Source organism: Nicotiana tomentosiformis, chromosome 11, assembly GCF_000390325.3.
Source record: "Nicotiana tomentosiformis chromosome 11, ASM39032v3, whole genome shotgun sequence".
Taxonomy (NCBI): Eukaryota; Viridiplantae; Streptophyta; class Magnoliopsida; order Solanales; family Solanaceae; genus Nicotiana; species Nicotiana tomentosiformis.
The window spans coordinates 66,327,911-66,348,009 of NC_090822.1; the positions used below are offsets into that span (position 1 = coordinate 66,327,911).

The 20,099-nt window shown below is 38.7% G+C and overlaps 1 protein-coding gene across 1 annotated transcript; it reads left to right on the plus strand.

Moving 5' to 3' along the window:
- Positions 1 to 6: 6 nt before the first annotated feature.
- LOC104094978 (ALA-interacting subunit 1-like) lies at positions 7 to 8,980 on the plus strand. The gene is made up of 8 exons (XM_009600999.4): positions 7 to 367; positions 567 to 625; positions 708 to 782; positions 864 to 977; positions 1,081 to 1,151; positions 1,464 to 1,761; positions 7,278 to 7,567; positions 8,604 to 8,980. Exons 1-8 carry the CDS (start codon positions 286 to 288, stop codon positions 8,656 to 8,658), a joined length of 1,044 nt encoding a protein of 347 aa, XP_009599294.1. The 5' UTR covers positions 7 to 285; the 3' UTR covers positions 8,659 to 8,980.
- Positions 8,981 to 20,099: the final 11,119 nt, after the last annotated feature.

Genomic DNA, 20,099 nt, shown 5'->3' on the forward strand with positions numbered 1-20,099 from the left:
AATAGTATTATCTTGTGACCGTGTGAACTCGAAAAAAGGATCCAGACTCCAAGAAGGAAGACTCGCAAGGGTAAACCGGTGAAACCGGGTCTGAAGTCCATCGAGTACTTGGTTTGACCACAACCGCTAAGCGGCACTGTCCCCTATTCATCTTCTTCGCTCCTCTCCTTCTCGACACATCGGACAGAAACTTGGATTATATCCAGCATTTCAACTCAAAAAACCTTCTTTTTTTTTATGTTTTCTTTTTGGGGCTAATTTGCAACCTGAAAATCAACTGGAGTAATGAACTCAAACGCCGCTCCATCATCGAGTGCCGGATCTGCCGATAATACAGCAGCTAGAAGAAATTCCAAGCGACCTAAGTGTTTGTTTCTCTCTATTTTCCCCCTTTTTTTCTTTTTATAAAGCTACTGCTCTCACTTTGTGCCTTTAATTAAGAAGTTGATCCCTATGATTATTTATACCATCCTTCAATAATTAGATTCTATGATGAGGCAGAAATTGCTGCTTTTTGAGTGATTTTGTTTTTAACTTTTTATTATTTGACTTGCACTTTACTTCAGATTCAAGGTTTACGCAGCAGGAACTTCCAGCATGTAAGCCAATCCTCACACCAAAATGGGTTAGTTGGCAATTTAACTTCATCAATAATTAGTTCAAAACTGTATGACATCATTTTATAATTTTTCCCCCTTAATTGGCAGGTGATTTCTGCTTTTTTGCTTGTCGGTGTTGTTTTCATTCCAATTGGAGTGGTATCCCTGTTTGCTTCTCGAGATGTATGTGCTAAATTATACCTTAAGACTTTTTATTTCTTATTTTTAAAATTCTTAAATCTGAATAATGTGGCAATTTATCAGGTTGTTGAGATCATTGATCGATATGATGCTGAGTGCATACCAAAAAATTCAACTGATGATGAAGTTGGCTACATACAAAGTTCTAAAAATAAAACATGTAAAAGAACTCTGACAGTATGTATCCTCTGAGCTGCACAGTTTGTTATTTTTTTTTATTGTCATTGTTTGGTTTCGCAGTTCAAAATAGTTATCTTGTTTTGTTTTTGACTAATTTTAGGTACCAAAAAATATGAAGCCGCCAATTTATGTGTATTATCAGCTTGACAACTTCTATCAGAATCATCGCAGGTGCTTGCCGAAGAGATGCTTTACTACGTGAAAATTAACAGCTTCTTTTTGGTGGTGTAACACCCAGTTGATGGAGTTTACCAAATAACATGACCCCAACTTTGGTCTATTATTATAAATACTAATCTAGTTAATGACTATTTTGGATTTCCCTGTACATGATTTCCATGCTACAGAGATGTGATTCTTTTTCCGAGAAGCAAGACCTTCCTATCAGCTTATAATATATGTGATGGAATTTTACCTGTTTTTTTCTGTTGACTGATGGTTCATTGATAGGTTTTCATGTTTTTAACCTTGATGCTTATTCAGATATGTGAAGAGTCGAAGTGACCAACAATTGAAGAACCCAAGTAAAATGGATGACACCGGTTCCTGTGAACCTGAAGACAAATTAAATGGGCTTCCAATTGTTCCTTGTGGCCTAATAGCTTGGAGTTTGTTTAATGATACTTACAACTTTTCTCGCAGCAATCAGCAATTGCTAGTAAGCAAAAAAGATATTTCTTGGAAGAGCGATCGGGATCATAAGTTTGGGAAAAATGTCTTCCCAAGGAACTTCCAGAATGGGACTCTCGTTGGGGGTGGCAAGCTTGATTATAACAAATCAGTAAGATTTTGCATAGTTGGGAATTAACTTAAATATATCTCTCGAACTTTTTTTGCAGTCTTAGTACTGAAGCCAAAATCCTATCACTACATGCCTACATATAAAATCTGAAATTTTTCATAACTGCTAAATTGATATTTTGTTAGAGTGGCTAATTCTTCTCTCAGTATGCTTATCAACTCTTCAGTCTTTATATATGGATTGCCTCGTTGACCTATGTGAACAAATCCACTCTTCAGAAGTAGAAGTATGGTCAGAAATGTACTTGCTTTTAACTTCTTTCTTGCTGCTAAAAGAAAAAGGGAAAGAGACAAAGTAATGCTATGATTGTCATGTTGGAAGCTTAAGGCCTGATTGGTGACAATTATTTGGTTTTCAAATTTTCGAAGTAATGGGAACAATTATTGAAAAGTATTCTTGTTTTCTTTCTTCTGAAACTGTTCAATATTGGCCTTGATTTTGGCACAAAGAAAGCAAAATTTGGGATGCATTTGATAATTTAAGAAGTTTGACATTGATTCATGATTCTTTTGTTTGGGTTGAGAACCCTCCATTCTTTGATCTCATGTCCCCTCCTTTGCTTTCTTTTATTTCTCCATCTGTCCATTTTGTCCGGTAATGAGCAAATTAAACCTTGGGGTAGGGGTTAGAGAGAGAGAGAGAGAGAGAGAGAGAGAGAGAGAGAGAGAGAGAGAGAGAGAGAGAGAGAGAGAGAGAGAGAGAGAGAGAGAGAGTTTTGTAAAGAACTGAGTGCCAAGAGATTAGAGAAAGAGAGAATCAATTGTTTTCAGTAGAGAACAAGGAAGGAAAGAAAAGAACTTCTTTTACAGCCAAAGGTTTTCTGGAGATCAAGTCACAATGTGTCATAATAATGTAAATAGGTCTATGTCAACTGCCTTAGAGACGAGTGGGACGAAAAAGAGTTAATGAGCTCCTATTTTCCTGATCATGTGTTTCAGAGTGTCTTTGGTGTGTGATATTCCGTGCTTGTGTATCTCTACTGAACACCTCAATCCCCAACAAAGTTTTTCTTTTTGCTGAAGTCCCCAACAAAGTTGAGGTCGACTATATAGATCCTATGTGACTATTTCATTCTACCCAAGTTCAAATCATTTCAATACTATGCTGCTTACAGATAATTTGTTTTTAAGGCAAACAAGGGGATCTGCAAAGCTAGAGGTTCTCTTCAACTATCTCTAAGCTTACAAGACTAACCAGACTGAAAGGACTCGTTACAAATTTCGAACCTAATGTTAGTGTAATTATAATAACTAAATAATAAACCTACTTTTCCCCAAAAAAACAAAAAAACAAAAAAAAAACAGCTGAATAATAAACTAAACTTTAGTCCAAATGAAATGGTATCATGTATATGGATCATTTGCTTTCGTTCTGCATTCTTTCCCAAGGATTGTAAGTCTTTGGAAGGAACTTCTCTCAATGTGATTTTAGGTCTACTTCCTCTCTTTTTAGTGCCTTCAATCATCATAATGTCGCATTTACAACCAAAGCATGTGGTGGTTAACGTAGGAAATAACCAAACCATCATAGGTGATTCTCGGTTTATCCTCCACGGTACTTGCAGCTAGTTATGATCATTTACCATCTTAGTATTCATATTTATATGATGCTCATCTTGTGGATACGTGAACCATCATTCACTTCAATATAGCATTGGCTGGTAGCTTGGTCTCAGCACTGTTAAATGAGCTTACTTTTCACTTTGTTAGGTATTTTTCGATTACATATTTCTTCTGCATCATTCATCCAATTCAAACATCTTATTTTGGTTCTGTGTACGTCTTCATACATCACGTCAATCTCTTAAAGACTGAGCCCGAATATCTAAATTGGTTGCATTTAGGCACAATAAACCGTCTAATCTCCCTTCATATTTATCACCAATCTAGTAAAGTAATAATTGTTGTTTTTGTGAAAAAAGAATTCAGTATAAAAGTAGTATATAAAAAATAAAGAACCTACACAATAATATTATTCTCTAGGAATCACATCTAATCATCTATACTGACAGGAACGTCGGTGAACTATAATTGACCAAAAGGAAAAGAACCTTATAAAAAAAAAAAAACCAAAAGTAAAAGGAATGGCCTCAACTGTACAAGCTCATTTACCACCCCTTCAAATGTTCTCTTGTTCTCTCCTTCCAGGATACCCGCATAAAGGCCAAAAGAGTTGCATCTCATGTTCTAATCTCGTTCGCCTTCTTCTGAGAGTCCAACTGTGCAACACGTCCTTATTGTTCTTGTTATTAACCAGGGCATTCCTATTAGGTTTATACAGTCCACCAGAGTTTAATACTATCTCCTCTCGCCCTTTTGTACATGAAGTGCTAACTGACATATGCTAGTTCCTTTTATGCAAATCATATTAGTGGTTGGGATCATGTCCCTTGCTTCCATCAATATGAACATGCATCTCTTCCTCGATGCTCTAGAAATTGCAACTAATAGTTATGAGAAGCCCAAATTCTCTATTTTTAGTAACCCAAATAGGACATAACCGAGAAGATCTTACTTTCCCTACTTCTCCAACTTCCAAGCATCAAGCTCCATTTATGTGATGCTCTGTTTGTTAGTAGTTCCATCAATCTTTGGAATTCTTTTGCCTCTTAAACTTGTACATTTTGTAAAATTTTTCCAAAAACGTTAAACCCCAAAGAGCTCCACTGTCTTGTTCCTTGCAAGCCTGATGAACTGTTGTCTCCGTCTGGCTCGATATGTTGTAAACTGATGTTGTCTACACATCCCTTATGATTCACCTTCATCCCTCTTATGGCTAAACTTGTGGGTAAACTGGCAGTGTATATACCACTGGTGTTAGCGAGACGAGATTAAAAAGAAGGCGTGGTAATTTTCCGTGCTTTCTTGTATTACAGGAATTGTTGAGTTCCTTTTCATCTCTGGAATATTCTCTTGATCATGTGCTTGGGAGTGCCTTCTTATGTGACATTGTTTGTTTGTGTATCTAAGGTGTGTAAGACAAGATAAAAAAAGAGCTGTAATTTGCTGAGATTTCCTGTCCGAACAAGTTTAGTTCTTGTTTTTGCTTCCATCTCCAAAGAAAGGCAATTTCTACCTTATTCATACAACTTTACAAAGGCACTTCTCATCACCTAGAAAGCCCTAATTCAGAACTCCTTTTCTAGACATTGATTTCCATAGGAACGATGTCAGAGCACTCGCCCTCCAGCTGAAGTATATCATTAAAATGTGAACTCTTAGCTTATTTTACGGAATTATATAGGTATGTAATAGTAGCGGGAAGTTTTCACCCCCAATGCTTGCTTGTCTCTTTTTCCACCATCCCATTGTTATTTCTCATTTCCTTAACATTACTTTTTTTTTGGTGCTTAAATCTGGTAAGATCTGAGCTCGTTAGTTTTTTAAAAAAAATTACTAACATATCATCATAGGCCAAACATATAAAGAATACTGCTGAAAAATGTAGTAAGTAATTTTCAAAATATATCTGATAAGGTAATACATTTAAAGAATACTACTAAAAAGCAATCTAATCTAGTTAATGTTGTGGTGTATTTACCCAGTGTTGTAAATAGCGCTCGCCTCAGCGCTAATAGCGTGAGGCGACGCGAAACAGAGGCTTAACGCTATTTTCATCTGAGGCGTAGGCCCGTAGCGTTTTCTGAAAAGCGGCAGCGAGGCGACGAGGCGGCAACGAGGCGACGAGGCGTGGAGGCGACAGAAGCGTCACTTTTTTTAACTTAAAAAAATAACAAGAGACAAAAATAAAACATTAGGGTTTTCTTCTCTTCAAACGACTTCTTCCTCTTTCAGCAGTCAGCACAGCCACAACTCTTCTTCGAGTTTCAGGTACTGATTTCTCTTCTTTCTCCTTTCTTCTTTCTTCTTTCTTTCTTTTTCTTTTTCCGGCAGTAAGCCCTCTGTTTTCCGGCATCTTTTTCCAGCAGCAAGTCCTCTCTTCTTTCTTCTTTCTTTTCTTTTTCTTCTTCCTGCAGTAAATCTTCTTTGTTCTTCTTCTTTCCGGCAGCAACTGATTTCCGGCAACAACTGATTTCTGGCATAACAGTTTTTTCTTTCTTTTCTTTCACCTATGTTTTCTCTCTTTTCTACTTGTCTTTCTTCTTCTGTTTCTCTTTTATTCTATTTTTTCAGTTTTTGTATACAAGTAATTGCATATTAACTTCTCTCTATAATTACAATTACAATTAACTGTTCTTTTCTCTCTTTAATTACAATTAATTTCTCTCTTAAACAGTATATTCAATGAAATATTTGCTAATATGTTATTATTATTGAGTTTTTGGTTATTTATATATGCAAATTTAATATTTGTTTTTTGTATTAATTGGCGCTTCACTGCAAAAAGGCGAGCGCTTCGCTTCTCGCTTCTCGCCTCAGTTAAGCGGGCACTCGTCGCTTTTTGTCGCCTCTCGCTATTCAAAACACTGTATTTACCATAAGACAAGGAAAATGTAAAATGGAATTTACACGTTCAAATTAAAGATAAAAACATCCCGTTTTCAACTAATACACTTTTTTTTATAAGGTAAAAATATTATTAACAATGGGAAGAATCCCGTATACAAGAGGTATACCAAAAAGTAGAAAATCTAAAAAAAAACATATTCTCTATGAAAGACACCCAATCATCTCTACAAGTAGGGATCTCATGGGTGCACCAAAAAACAATCAAATACAAAGGGCTATTCCTCAAATGTACAAAATCATTTTCAATCCCCTCAAAAGCACTCCTATTTCTCTCATTCCATACAACCCACATAAGAGCTAAATAATATGAATTTCATTCAACTAATACACTCGCATTCTCTAATGAAAGTGATGGACTGATTAAATAATCAATAATCATTTATCTGATTAATATAAGTTTTATAACCAAACCAAACAGTCTTCCAAGGTGTTGGTTAAACGGCGAAGGTAGTACCATGTGGGACATGATAGGCGCTTGTCACGAGTTCGAATCCTAGTTGTTGTACCAATTTTAGTATTTGAGTGGATAATGGTAAAGGGGTATCCCATTGTCCTTGAGTTTCGGAGCTGAAACATCAAATTTCTTGGTCATCAAAAAAGAGAAATAAATCATCAAATAAACGTGCCCCCACTATACCTTAAAAAAATAAAAAGAACCAAACAGGCTCGAAAAATACTTAGCTGTATAATATGTTTTCCTATTTTTCTCCGAAACTTTCTGCTGCTTAATGATTCATTCTTGCTTGCCCCTTTCTAGCATATCGTCAGTTATAGGTAAGCTATTGGTAGGGAGCGCTCCTATCTGACGTGAATTTGGATTAGTCAAGCCAGTGAGTTTTGTATACCAAATGGTTAAAACCTCAAAATAAAAAGTTATAGGTTAGTATCCAGCTCCCATCTTCCATCTCCCTACAGTTGGCCTAGAATACTACTGCATTTCTTTGTTTCAATTCTAATGTTCATACTATGCTGGTTTTGGGAGTTGTAGCGCCTCATTGATGTTTATGTATGTTTTGCACATAACAGCTAAGCGAGCAGGAGGACCTAATTGTTTGGATGCGTACTGCTGCTCTTCCAACTTTTAGGAAGTTGTATGGGAAAATAGAGGTGGATCTTAAGGAGGGTGAAACCATAAATGTGATATTGCAGAATAATTACAACACTTACAGTTTCAATGGCAAGAAGAAGCTCGTACTTTCTACGACTAGCTGGCTTGGCGGGAAGAATGATTTTCTTGGTATTGCTTATCTCACAGTAGGTGGATTGTGTATCTTTCTGGCTATGGCTTTCATGATTATATATCTAGTTAAGCCAAGGTACCATTTCTATCTTCTTCAACCTTGAATTTTTCTTGCTATGTGGTCCATTTCTGATTAGTTCATGAACTTTGATATAAGAATTCTAACATATGTCCTACAAAGCACCTCTGAAGATGACAATAGGACCACAAATGGATTTAAACCTCCCCTTTTGCATATATCATTAGCCTTCGTTATTTGCTCCTTATCCAAATTTGGAAATTAACTTGCTTGGCGAATTGCCATTTTGTAATGCTATTAGAAAGCAAACAGTTGTCTGTCCAAAATTGGTTACGTCAGTTTAATTCAACTACCTTGCTGCTAGGATCCATGCTTTCGTTGGTAAACATATGAATTGACTGTCAGTAGTCCAAGGCATATACACCTTCATATTTTATTTTATTTTATTTATTTTATTTTTTGTAATTAAAGCATATACCTATTACATGTTCCTTCCTAACAACTCCAAAAACTCCATATATTGCTCCATATTTTCTGGTTACTCTCCATATGAGTATGTGTATCATTCACAATTAAGTGGGGGAACATACATAGGCTATAGGTTATTAACATTTCAGGATTAGCTGAAGGAAAGACTTGTATTGAGAAGAGGGACAATTGGGCTCCCTGCTCTCTCTCTCATTATGCTAGCATACTTCTTGTTAACTTGTGTTTCCACATTGTCAAAAGATAGACACATACGACCACCTTTGAACAAATAAAATGTCAGATGTTAACATTACATCCGCTTTTGGACCCATCTCCATAAAATAAAATAATTTTTTTTCCTTTTGCTGTAATGCCTAGGGAGATGGAGTATACATGTAGTATTCTTTGAGCATTTTGCGAGAAGACGGTTTAATTTTTTCCGGGGAAACTTTACATTTTGTGGGATGTTAGAAAGAGAAAGCTGGATATGAAAACTGCAATTCATCCATAATACTAAATATTTTTCTGCTAGTTGATTGATATGCACGAGAAACAAGGAAATCCGACTCGAAATCCAATTTCTTTGGAGGATACAAGGTTTAGCTGATAAGTTCTTATTTTCCAGGCAACTTGGAGATCCATCTTATTTGTCGTGGAACCGAAACCCAGGAGGTCACTAGGAAAGCCCATGAGGGCTGGTTTGGCTCGAGCACCTTACAGTCTGGGTGGGCAAGAGACACAGGTTGTGCATTGTAAGAACTATCTGTACAAGTTCATTTTTCATTGTTTGCATGTGGAATTAGACTCGTTTGCTTAGCAGAGGATATATGTAATGAAGTATTTCTATGATAACAATAGTCAAATTTACCTCTGGTTGATTGGCTGAAGCCTCTCTGTAAGAGTTCATTTAAACATGAAAGGTACTGTACGCTTTTCCTAAAATACAGGCTCTACTTCTGAGGGTTGCCACGAAGGAGCAAAATGAAAGACCAAAGCTTTTTTTTTTAATTGAGAGGCTAGAAAAGAATATTACTTCCTGATCGGTTCAGTTTTGGATTTTGTTGGAGTTCTAATAGTTTGGTTCAGAATGTTTCTTCGTACTTTGTGTTCGGAACCCTGTGTTGGGACCAAACACACTCACGCAAGTATACGTGGTCGTCAAGTAATAGAGTAGTGAATAGAGTATCGTTCCCACGAGGACTTATGATTAACTTTTGACTAATTCAAACTCAAATAGCTTATCAATTCAATCGATTCCTTATAAAATAGATAATTGTCTAATTTACTACCTAAAGACTATCAAGTAATGGAATACCAGAAATCAACACAACACTTAAATAGTTTTAAATAACAATCAATGGGAGATAATATTCCAGGGTCACGGGTTATTTAACAATCATGTTGCATTCTTAGCTTAAAAATAACTAATTGATTTATCTGGATTGTTGGTTCACAGGGTTGATATTACTCATAAGAGTCTGTCGAGTCCTTACTAGCCTATTCAAGCTAACTTAATACCTATATGTCTATGGAATTAAACTTAACAAGAACGCATGTACAATTACTGTATTGCAACCGAGCAAGGCAATTAGGTATATGTCTATCCCAATTGCGAATCATTTCCCCTATGTCCGGGTTTAAGAACTTGCTCTATTTAATTCTATATGCAATCTAGAGTTCCCACTTTCGAGTTCAACTCTAGATTCGTAGATAGTGTTTCACTGTTAGCTACTCAGCAAAATAATTGAAAACAGAATTAAATAAACAACCCGATATGATAAAATCAATTTCGTCAATTTACACTTCAAACATCAACATTCATGTATACCCATGACCCGAGAACAATAGGGTTCTTAGCCACTCATATTCAGGCAATCATCAAAAATTCACAAGAGTGCATACAAATCAATAAAAGAAAGAGAGAATAGGAACTCAAGACGAATTCTGTGGTTTTAGAACTTTGTTGTGCCTTTTTCCTCTTCTCCAATATGTTAGATAACCTAAAGGAGGCGTTTTTGGCTTATATATTGCGTACAAAAGTCGTGGGCCAAAGCTCTCCTATTCCTAGTCCAAATCGGCTTCAGGGATTGATGCTAAGGTGGATGCGACACATCCACCTCGTCCTCCATTTCAGTTTTGCCTGCGAAGGTGGATGCGACGCATCCACCTTGTCCTCTATTTCTCAGCTTTGCATGTGAGGGTGGATGCGTCGCATCCACCCCTAGTTCCTTCATCTCAGCTTTGCCCAGGTGCAGATGCTATGGCGGATGCTATGGGCTGACTTCACTGCTAAGGGTGCGCAAAATCTGATCTTTTTTCTAGATTGGATGCGACGTATCCAATCTCTCTTCCTCTACCTAGAGCATCTTTTCTTCATATTTTTGCACTCCAAACACCCTAATTCACCACACACAACTCAATTAGTCATAAAACTAATAATTAAACCATGTTGGGCATTTTGAAGATCAAATAACATCAAGAAGCGGTTAAAACATGGGTAAAGTAATATCAACACATATCGAAATATGCCAAACATCACTACCCCACACTTAAACCTTTGTTCGTCCTCGAACAAACCATCCTATAGTAGACGAAACAAAATTAAGCTCTTATCATTCAAAGCACATTGCACCTATGACCATGGTTATTTGCAACAATTAGGCTCTAGACTATGCATCACACACACTTCCCTTTACTTATGCCCTTCTTTAAACATATTCGAACAAAGACAACATGCTCACAACAATCCTAACCTCAAAAACCGACTCAATATCACAATGCACTCATGGCTTGAACAACCAACATCATAGAGAAGTCTAATAACGTTACCTATCCCTCGTGAAACCATGTGCCCTCACAACAAGAACAAGAGAGCGAGCTCAATCCACACATTCGAATCTCATGATCAAATATATTTTAATGATTCACATATATCAAAGAAAATCGCTCACTCTCACAAAGAAGTCACATGCATGAAATTGGTACCATAGGCTTGCCCTTAATGTAAATCTCTACTAATGTAAGCTTGCTCGATCTAAAATCGATTAGGACTTTTTCATGATTGTAGTGTGGGCTAAGGGACGGGTAGGATATATTTAAGTAATAGTGACTCAACCTCCTAAGCACTTTAACACATCATCAAATAACTTAAGCGCAAATTCTTCAACACCACTTCAATTTCACAAATAATATCATCCCCAACAATATTTCCTCTTTCTTTAAGCACTACTTTAATTCATACCCACTAGCAAGAACAAGACAATAATTTATTCATCTATATTTTTTTTTCTTTTTTTTAATTTCCGCTAGTGGTGTATTATTTTACAAAATAAGTGCACCCTTCTTTCTTTCATTGGTTCCACTCAAAAGTCACCCCACACTTAGTCCCTTCTTACTTCTTTTAGCGCTCATCTAACAATTAAAGTGCTTTAAGAGGTAAAAGGATCAAAACAATGTCAATTAAGAATAAAAAGGGTATAGGCTTGTAATGTGGGTACCAAATAAAAGGTCTACAGGCTCAAAAGGGTTAACTAGGGATAGATTTTATTTGTGATAAGCAATAAGTTCAAAAAGATTAAAGAAAGCCTAAAATTATTTTTCAAACCGAGCATCACCTAAAATTTCGCTTCAACTCACATACCGGACAAGTTCTAGACACAAGTACAATACATGGACAACACAAAAACCTCACCACACATGGCACATGACTCACTAAGGCCGATCACATTCCGACTCTCAAGCAATGCAAGTATTCACGGAGCCACGAGATATTGAGCATTAAGCGCAAAGTGAACACAAGTCAAGAAAACGAGAAATAGGTGCCACAAAACATGCTATCCAATTTATAAAGGCTTCATGATCAATTTTAAAACATAGGAAAGGCACTACACATGCCAAAGCCTGAACATGCTATTATCAAACAAGTCAAGAGCCCCAATGAATATCATATTTCTTCCTCTATTTATTTTCTAAACTATAATCTATTCTCAAAGGAAAGGACAAAAAAAAAAAAATTTACTACCCGGTTCAAAATACATCCCATGGAAAAGAACCGATGCACAAAAAAAAACCACAGGGGATTATTACTACCTACACAAAAATTTTACTAATTACTCAAGGCTACTACTCTAAATTTTTTTTTTTTTTTTTTACATTCATCCATACAGAAAAATATGAATAACCTCCACCCCACACTTAGAACTGTGCGTTGTCCCCAATGCACACAAATAAGGTAAAGTAGGGTGAGAAGAAACTCCCTCAAGTCAAGGTGGAAGGCGCATCCGCAGTCTGTGGAAGAGCATCGGCATCCATGGCATTCATCAAGACCCCCTCCGACCTTTCAACATCATCCTCACGCATAGGGAGAGCTATCATTGTCCTATCATCACCAACTGGAGCTGATTCTGTAGCAGGTGGTACATCGACCTCAGTAGGCCTGGTGTGTGGAGCCTCAGGGACTATAGGAGGAACAGGAGTGGATGGTCCGGCAGTGGACGATGTAATCAGCTGTGAGATGTCTATATCTGCACATTGAACCAGAGCTCTGAGGAGTAATGATATCTCCCTCATCATCATTGCCTGCTCAGTCTGGACTCGGCTTAGATCCGCACGAGTCTGACTCAACTCATCCCTGGTGGCACTCAACTCGACACGAGTCGCTATCAACTCAGCCCTGTTCTCTTGCATATCTGCTTGCATCTGCTCAAATAACTGTTGAATGGTGAGCTTAGAAGAACTTCCCTTGTTCGGCTCTAGAACATGAGTGACATCGTATGGTCCTGGAGCTTTAGCCTCAATGTCGTCATTCTCCTTGTCCCATAGTACTCCCATCTCTGTCAAGAAAGCCGATAGGGTATTTGCAAAGAACAGCCTCCACTTGTAATTCATCCTGGTGCGCTGCATTTGATCATGCATGATGGCTCCTAAGTTGAGCGGTATCCCCTCCAATAAAGCATACAATACTAGTGCGCGGTGACGAGGGACATCAGTTTTGTGTTGGCATGGCATCAGGCGGTTGCATATGAAATTTAGAGCCACACGTGCTAACGCACTCATGAATTCCTTGGCTATAGAATGAACGAGATGAAGGGAATTATAGTTTATCATCTCGCAACCATTACAACTAACAAGAATGACAGCCCTAAACCTCAGGCTTTTTTAGTCCCTCTCTTAATCACATGTGTGATATTTGAAATTGGCAAAACCTAACTTGTTGCTACCATTGAGAGAGGGAAGAGAGGAGAATTAAGAGAGAAGAAAAAGAAAGAACGAAGAAGATGATGCGTACCAGTCGCGTTTGGATGCGTCGCAATTGGGATTAAAGAAAGAACGAGGAAGACGGGCTTTTTTATGTTAGGGTGTCGTGTTTGTTTTTATGTTTGAATTTTGTTTTTGGCCTAAGATATGTTAAAATATAGCACTTACCTGTGCGTGCGAGCTTGGACGCGACGCATCCCCTCTGCTTTCTTCAAAAATTGGTTGGACGCGACGCGGACGCGATAGACAGACTTCACTGCCTTGAGCAATTGGTCCATCAATTTTTTTCATGCTGAGGGGGATGCGACGCATCCGCCTCGTTTTCCCATATCTGGATCCCCCTTTTTTTTTTCTTTTTTTTTTGGACGCGACGCGTCCTAAGTGACTTCTCTGGACGGAACCATTTTTTAATTTTTTTTTTATATACATACAAGATCTAATTCCTACAAAACAATGAACTAACTAACTTGGGTGGCCTCCCAAGAAGCGCCTGATTTAACGTCGCGGCACGACGCAACACGTTCTTCATGTCTCCACTAAATCCATCGAGGTCTTGTGACGTGCAATGTCACCACCCCAATAGTGTTTTACTCTCTGGCCATTTACCAAGAATGTCGCATTGGAACCTGTATCACACAATTCTACCGCACCATGAGGTTTCACACTAACCACTTCAAACGGACCCGACCATCGAGATTTAAGCTTTCCTGGAAAAAGCTTTAGCCTTGAATTAAACAAGAGAACTTCTTGACCTGGCTCAAACTCACGATGTTGGATGTGCTTATCATGCCACCTTTTGGTCTTTTCTTTATACAATTTGGCATTTTCATACGCATGCAATCGAAACTCATCAAGCTCGTTGAGTTGTAGCAATCTCTTCTCACCGGCCAAGTCCATCTCCATATTTAGCTTTTTAATCGCCCAATATGCTTTGTGTTCAAGCTCGACGGGCAAATGGCATGCCTTCCCATAAACCAACCTGTACGGAGAAGTACCTATGGGGGTCTTGTATGCAGTGCGATACGCCCATAATGCGTCATCTAGCTTCCCGGCCCAGTCCTTTCTATTCCCACTTACTGTTTTTTCCAAAATCTGCTTTACCTCTCTGTTGGAAACTTCTACTTGACCACTCATTTGGGGATGATAGGCAGTGGAAACCTTGTGCTTAACTCCATATTTTGCAAGAATATTGTTCAGCAATTTGTTACAAAAGTGAGTTCCCCCATCGTTTATCAACACTATTGGAGTCCCAAAGCGTGTGAAGATGTGCTTCCTTACAAAGCTTACCACTACCTTTGCGTCATTAGTAGGAAGAGCAATGGCCTCCACCTACTTAGAAACATAGTCGACTGCCACCAAGATGTACCTGTGCCCATTAGAATATGGGAATGGTCCCATGAAATCAATTCCCCAAACATCAAAAAGCTCTACTGCCAGAATATTTTGCAAGGGCATCTCGTGTTTTCTCGTGATAGTTCCGGTTCTTTGGCATCTATCACAATTTTTAACAAAGGCATGTGCATCCTTAAACAATTTTGGCCAATAAAAACCTGATTGTAGCACTTTTTGGGCGGTTCTATCCCCGCCGTGATGACCTCCATATGGCGAAGCATGGCAGTCATGCAGTATAGCGTTCATCTCTTCCTCAGGAATACACCTTCTCACCAACTGATCTGCGCACTGCCTATATAAGAATGGCTCATCCCACATGTAGCACCTTACATCATGTAAGAATCTTCTTCTATTGTCAGGTGTCAATTCTAGTGGTGTCACCCTACTTGCAATAAAATTCACATAATCTGCATACCATGGGGCTTCACCTGAGGTGACTGCTAATAATTGCTCATCAGGAAATGTTTCTTTGATTGACCCTCCTTCAGTTACATGGTTCCGACTTTCTAATCTGGACAAATGATCAGCCACTTGATTTTCTGTCCCTTTTCGATCTCGGATCTCTAAGTCAAATTCTTGCAAGAGGAGGACCCACCAAATCAGCCTCGGCTTGGCGTCTTTCTTTTCAAACAAGTATCTGATAGCTGAATGATCTGTGTAGACGATGACTTTGGTTCCCACTAGATAGGATCTGAACTTGTCAAACGCCCACACCACTGCAAGCAACTCCTTTTCAGTAACTGTATAATTCATCTGAGCTGGATTCATAGTTTTGCTCGCATAATAAATGGAGTGAAAGATTTTATCCCTCTTTTGCCCCAAAACCGCCCCGATTGCTATGTCACTTGCATCGCACATCAACTCAAATGGTTGTGCCCAATCTGGGCCAATGATAATTGGTGCAGTCACCAATCTTCCCTTCAGCTCCTCAAATGCTTTCAGACATGCATTATCCAACTTGAAGGTGACATCTTTCTCTAGAAGCCTGCACAAAGGAGAAGAAATTTTCGAAAAATCTTTAATGAAACGACGATAAAAACCTGCATGACCCAAGAAACTGCGAATGCCTTTGATGGATGTCGGTGGGGGCAATTTCTCAATCGTCTCCACCTTTGCTTTATCCACCTGTAGACCATCTTTTGACACCTTGTGCCCCAAAACTATACCTTCACGTACCATGAAATGGCACTTTTCCCAGTTTAACACCAAGTTCGTCTCTTCACACCTAGCAAGCACTTTATCAAGGTTCATCAAGCAATTATCAAAAGAACATCCAAACACAGAAAAATCGTCCATGAATACTTCTACAAATCTTTCAACCATGTCAGTAAAAATAGCCATCATACACCTTTGAAAAGTCGCATGTGCATTACAAAGATCGAAGGGCATTCTCTTGAACGCATACGTGCCATAAGGACATGTAAATGTAGTTTTCTCTTGGTCCTCTGGGGCTATAGCAATCTGATTATACCCCGAATAACCGTCCAGGAAATAGTAGTATTCCTGGCCAGCTAACCTATCAAGCATTTGGTCAATAAAGGGAAGGGGAAAGTGGTCTTTCCGGGTGGCATTGTTCAATTTTCTATAATCTATGCAAATTCTCCATCCAGTGACAGTTCTTGTAGGAATTAAGTCATTATTTTCATTAACTACTACAGTCATCCCCTCTTTCTTCGGCACACATTGAACGGGGCTTACCCATTTACTATCAGAGATTGGAAATATAATACCTGCATCAAGCCACTTAATCACTTCTTTTCTTACCACTTCTTTCATGATTGGATTTAGTCGGCGTTGATGCTCTACACTTGGCTTGTCTCCGTCCTCCATGAGGATTTTGTGCATGCAGAAAGCTGGACTAATGCCTTTAATGTCAGACATTGTCCACCCAATTGCTCGCTTGTGCTCACGTAGCACCCTTAATATCTTTTCTTCCTACAATTTAGACAAGTGAGAAGAAACGATAATAGGTAAAGTGTCAGAACTACCCAAATAAGCATATTGAAGGTGAGGGGGTAGGGGTTTAAGCTCCAATTTTGGAGCTTCTTCAATTGACGGCTTTGGAGGGGGGCCACTTGGCCTATTCAGGGGCTCAAACGGGTTTATTCCTTGCATGTAAGCACATGATGCATCTAGGATATGCATCATTTTTTCAACTTCATCATCAATCATCAAGCTATCAAACAACATGATTGCTTTTTCTAGAGAGTCCTCTAGATATACACTCGTGTCGAGAAGTTGCGCATCCACCTCCACAACAGATATCATAGAGAGCTCCTCATAGTGGCGGGGAAGTTGGATTGCTTTGTAGACATTGAAGACTGCTTCCTCATTGTCCACCCTCATAATCATTTTCCCTTCCCTCACTTTAATTATTGCATCACCAGTAGCCAAGAGAGGTCGTCCCAATATGATTGGAACTTGTTCATTAGCCTCGAAATCTAGAATAATTAAGTCAGCTGGGAAGATAAATTTCCCAATTTGCAGCAGCACATCTTCAATCACTCCTTCGGGGTGGGCTATGGACCTATCAGCTAATTGCAATATCACCGTGGTTGGTCTCGGAGCTCCCAGACCCAATTGCTTAAACAAGGACAAAGGCATCAAATTTATGCTTGCACCCAAATCACAAAGAGCATGACCCACATCAATATTACCGATTCGCACTGGAATGGTGAAGCTGCCAGGATCCTTAAGCTTTTGGGGAAGCTTGTTTTGGACCCTTGATGTGCACTCCTCAGTAAGCGCAACCGTCTCGAACTCAGTCAATTTCCTCTTGTGAGCCACTATATCTTTAATGTACTTAGCATACTTTGGAATTTCACGAAGTACATCCACTAATGGAATATTTAATTGAACCTGACTCAACATAGAAAGAAATTTGTTGAACATGCGATCGTCATTCTTTTTCTGCAATCTCTGGGGGAAAGGTGGTGGTGGCCTTGTAGCCTCCATTCGCTCTGAACTTGCATCATTTTCCTTTGACTCGTGTATTGTCTTAGGTGTCAGCTCCCCCTCAGGTATAGGTTTTTCCTTTCTCTTATTTGGCACTTCCTCTAGTTCCCTCCCGTTTCTAAGAGTAACTACATTAACTTGAGGGTTCTTCTCTGTATCACTGGGAAGAGAGCCTGTAGGTCTAGTATTTTGATTTGCTGCTAACTGTCCCATTTGCCTCTCAAGATTTCTGAAATCGGTCCTGAGCTATTGATTGTCTAGCAACAACTTTTTCAGCAAGTCATTCGTACTCTCTTCTATTTGTTGGGGTGGCTTCTGAGGCTGATTAAAATTTCCTTGAGGCCTATACTGATTCTGATTCTGTTGATTTCCGCCCCATGAGAAGTTAGGATAATTCCTCCAATGTGGATTGTAAGTGTTCTCATATTGTGCATGTTGATTCATAGAGCCTCTATTTTGTTGCCCCACATAGTATATAGATTCAGGATTCGTGGGGCACATGTCACTCATATGATTGTCACCACATATTTCGCAACAAATAGACATCTGTTGTACATGTTGCATTTGTTGTGTTGTCATTCGGTTCATCTGATTTGCCAGCTTTGCAATATCTGCTCTCATGGCTGAGAAGTCATCAAGCTCAATCAACCCGGCTAACTTCCGTTTAATTACTCCTCTTGCATCCCCATCTCCTTGTCAATTATGGTCATTGGCAGTGAAGTTATTTAGCAAGAGTTGTATTTCACTATACGGCCTCGCCATGCAACTACCCCCACAAGCTGAGTCAAGATTCATCTTTGATGCTTCATCTAACCCATCAACAAAAGTGTGGCCCAATACCTCATCAGTCTGACAATGATGCGGGCAGTCTCTGAGTAGCTTCTTGTATCTTTCCCAAGCTTGACGAAGTGTCTCGCCATCCCGTTGTTGGAACCCAAGAATTTGGCTTCTCAGTGATTTTGTCTTCTTAGTAGGGAAAAACTTGATTAGAAATTTCCTTGCTAAATCATCCCAAGTGTGGATTGAGTTTGCGGGCTCCTTTTGCAACCATTCCTTAGCTTCCCCCAACAGTGAAAAGGGAAATAGTGTCAGCCTGACATAGTCCTTGGAAACGTTCGGATAATTGTAAGTGTCCGTAATTTCCAAGAAGTTCTGAATGTGCCTCTGCGAGTCCTCATAAGATAGACCCACATATTGTCCTGTGGACTAAATCAGCTGTACCATGTACTGTTTGAGTTCAAAATGCCCAGTGATATCAGGCTTCACAATAGCCTGAGTCATATTCGCAAGATTGGGCCTTGCGGCTTCAATCACCGGACGCTCTTCATTACCTGCCATCTTTATTGGCTGTGGTTGAACTACGATGTCCAACTCTTTTTCTATTCTCGTTCTAGCTTCGACTTCCTTTCTCACTCTATGAAGTGTTCGTTCAATTTCTGGATCAAAAGGAAGTAGGTTGTTTGCACTTCTGCTCCTCCGCATTCAAGAGAAGAGCCTGTGAATACAAACAAGGCAAACTGAAAATTAAAACTTGAACAAATAAGTAATAACAGCTTAACTCAGTCAAGTAGCTAATTTCTAGGTCCCCGGCAACGGCGCCAAAAACTTGTTGGGACCAAACATACTCACGCAAGTATACGTGGTCGTCAAGTAATAGAGTAGTGAATAGAGTATCGTTCCCACGAGGACTTATGATTAACTTTTGACTAATTCAAACTCAAATAGCTTATCAATTCAATCGATTCCTTATAAAATAGATAATTGTCTAATTTACTACCTAAAGACTATCAAGTAATGGAATACTAGAAATCAACACAACACTTAAATGGTTTTAAATAACAATCAATGGGAGATAATATTCCAGGGTCACGGGTTATTTAACAATCATGTTGCATTCTTAGCTTAAAAATAACTAATTGATTTATCTGGATTGTTGGTTCACAGGGTTGATATTACTCATAAGAGTCTGTCGAGCCCTTACTAGCCTATTCAAGCTAACTTAATACCTATATGTCTATGGAATTAAACTTAACAAGAACGCATGTACAATTCCTGTATTGCAATCGAGCAAGGCAATTAGGTATATGTCTATCCCAATTGCGAATCCTTTTCCCTATGCCCGGGTTTAAGAACTTGCTCTATTTAATTCTATATGCAATCTAGAGTTTCCACTTTCGAGTTCAACTCTAGATTCGTAGATAGTGTTTCACTGTTAGCTACTCAGCAAAATAATTGAAAACAGAATTAAATAAACAACCCGATATGATAAAATCAATTTCGTCAATTTACACTTCAAACATCAACATTCATGTATACCCATGACCCGAGAACAATAGGGTTCTTAGCCACTCATATTCAGGCAATCATCAAAAATTCACAAGAGTGCATAAGAATCAATAAAAGAAAGAGAGAATAGGAACTCAAGACGAATTCTGTGGTTTTAGAACTTTGTTGTGCCTTTTTCCTCTTCTCCAATATGTTAGATAACCTAAAGGAGGCGTTTTTGGCTTATATATTG

Coding starts and splice junctions, on each gene's coding strand:
- LOC104094978 (XM_009600999.4), top strand. CDS start 286: ATGAACTCAAACGCCGCTCCATCATCGAGTGCCGGATCTGCCGATAAT. Junction 1,152..1,463: donor TTCTATCAGAATCATCGCAG/GTGCTTGCCGAA, acceptor ATGCTTATTCAG/ATATGTGAAGAGTCGAAGTG. Junction 1,762..7,277: donor AGCTTGATTATAACAAATCA/GTAAGATTTTGC, acceptor TGCACATAACAG/CTAAGCGAGCAGGAGGACCT.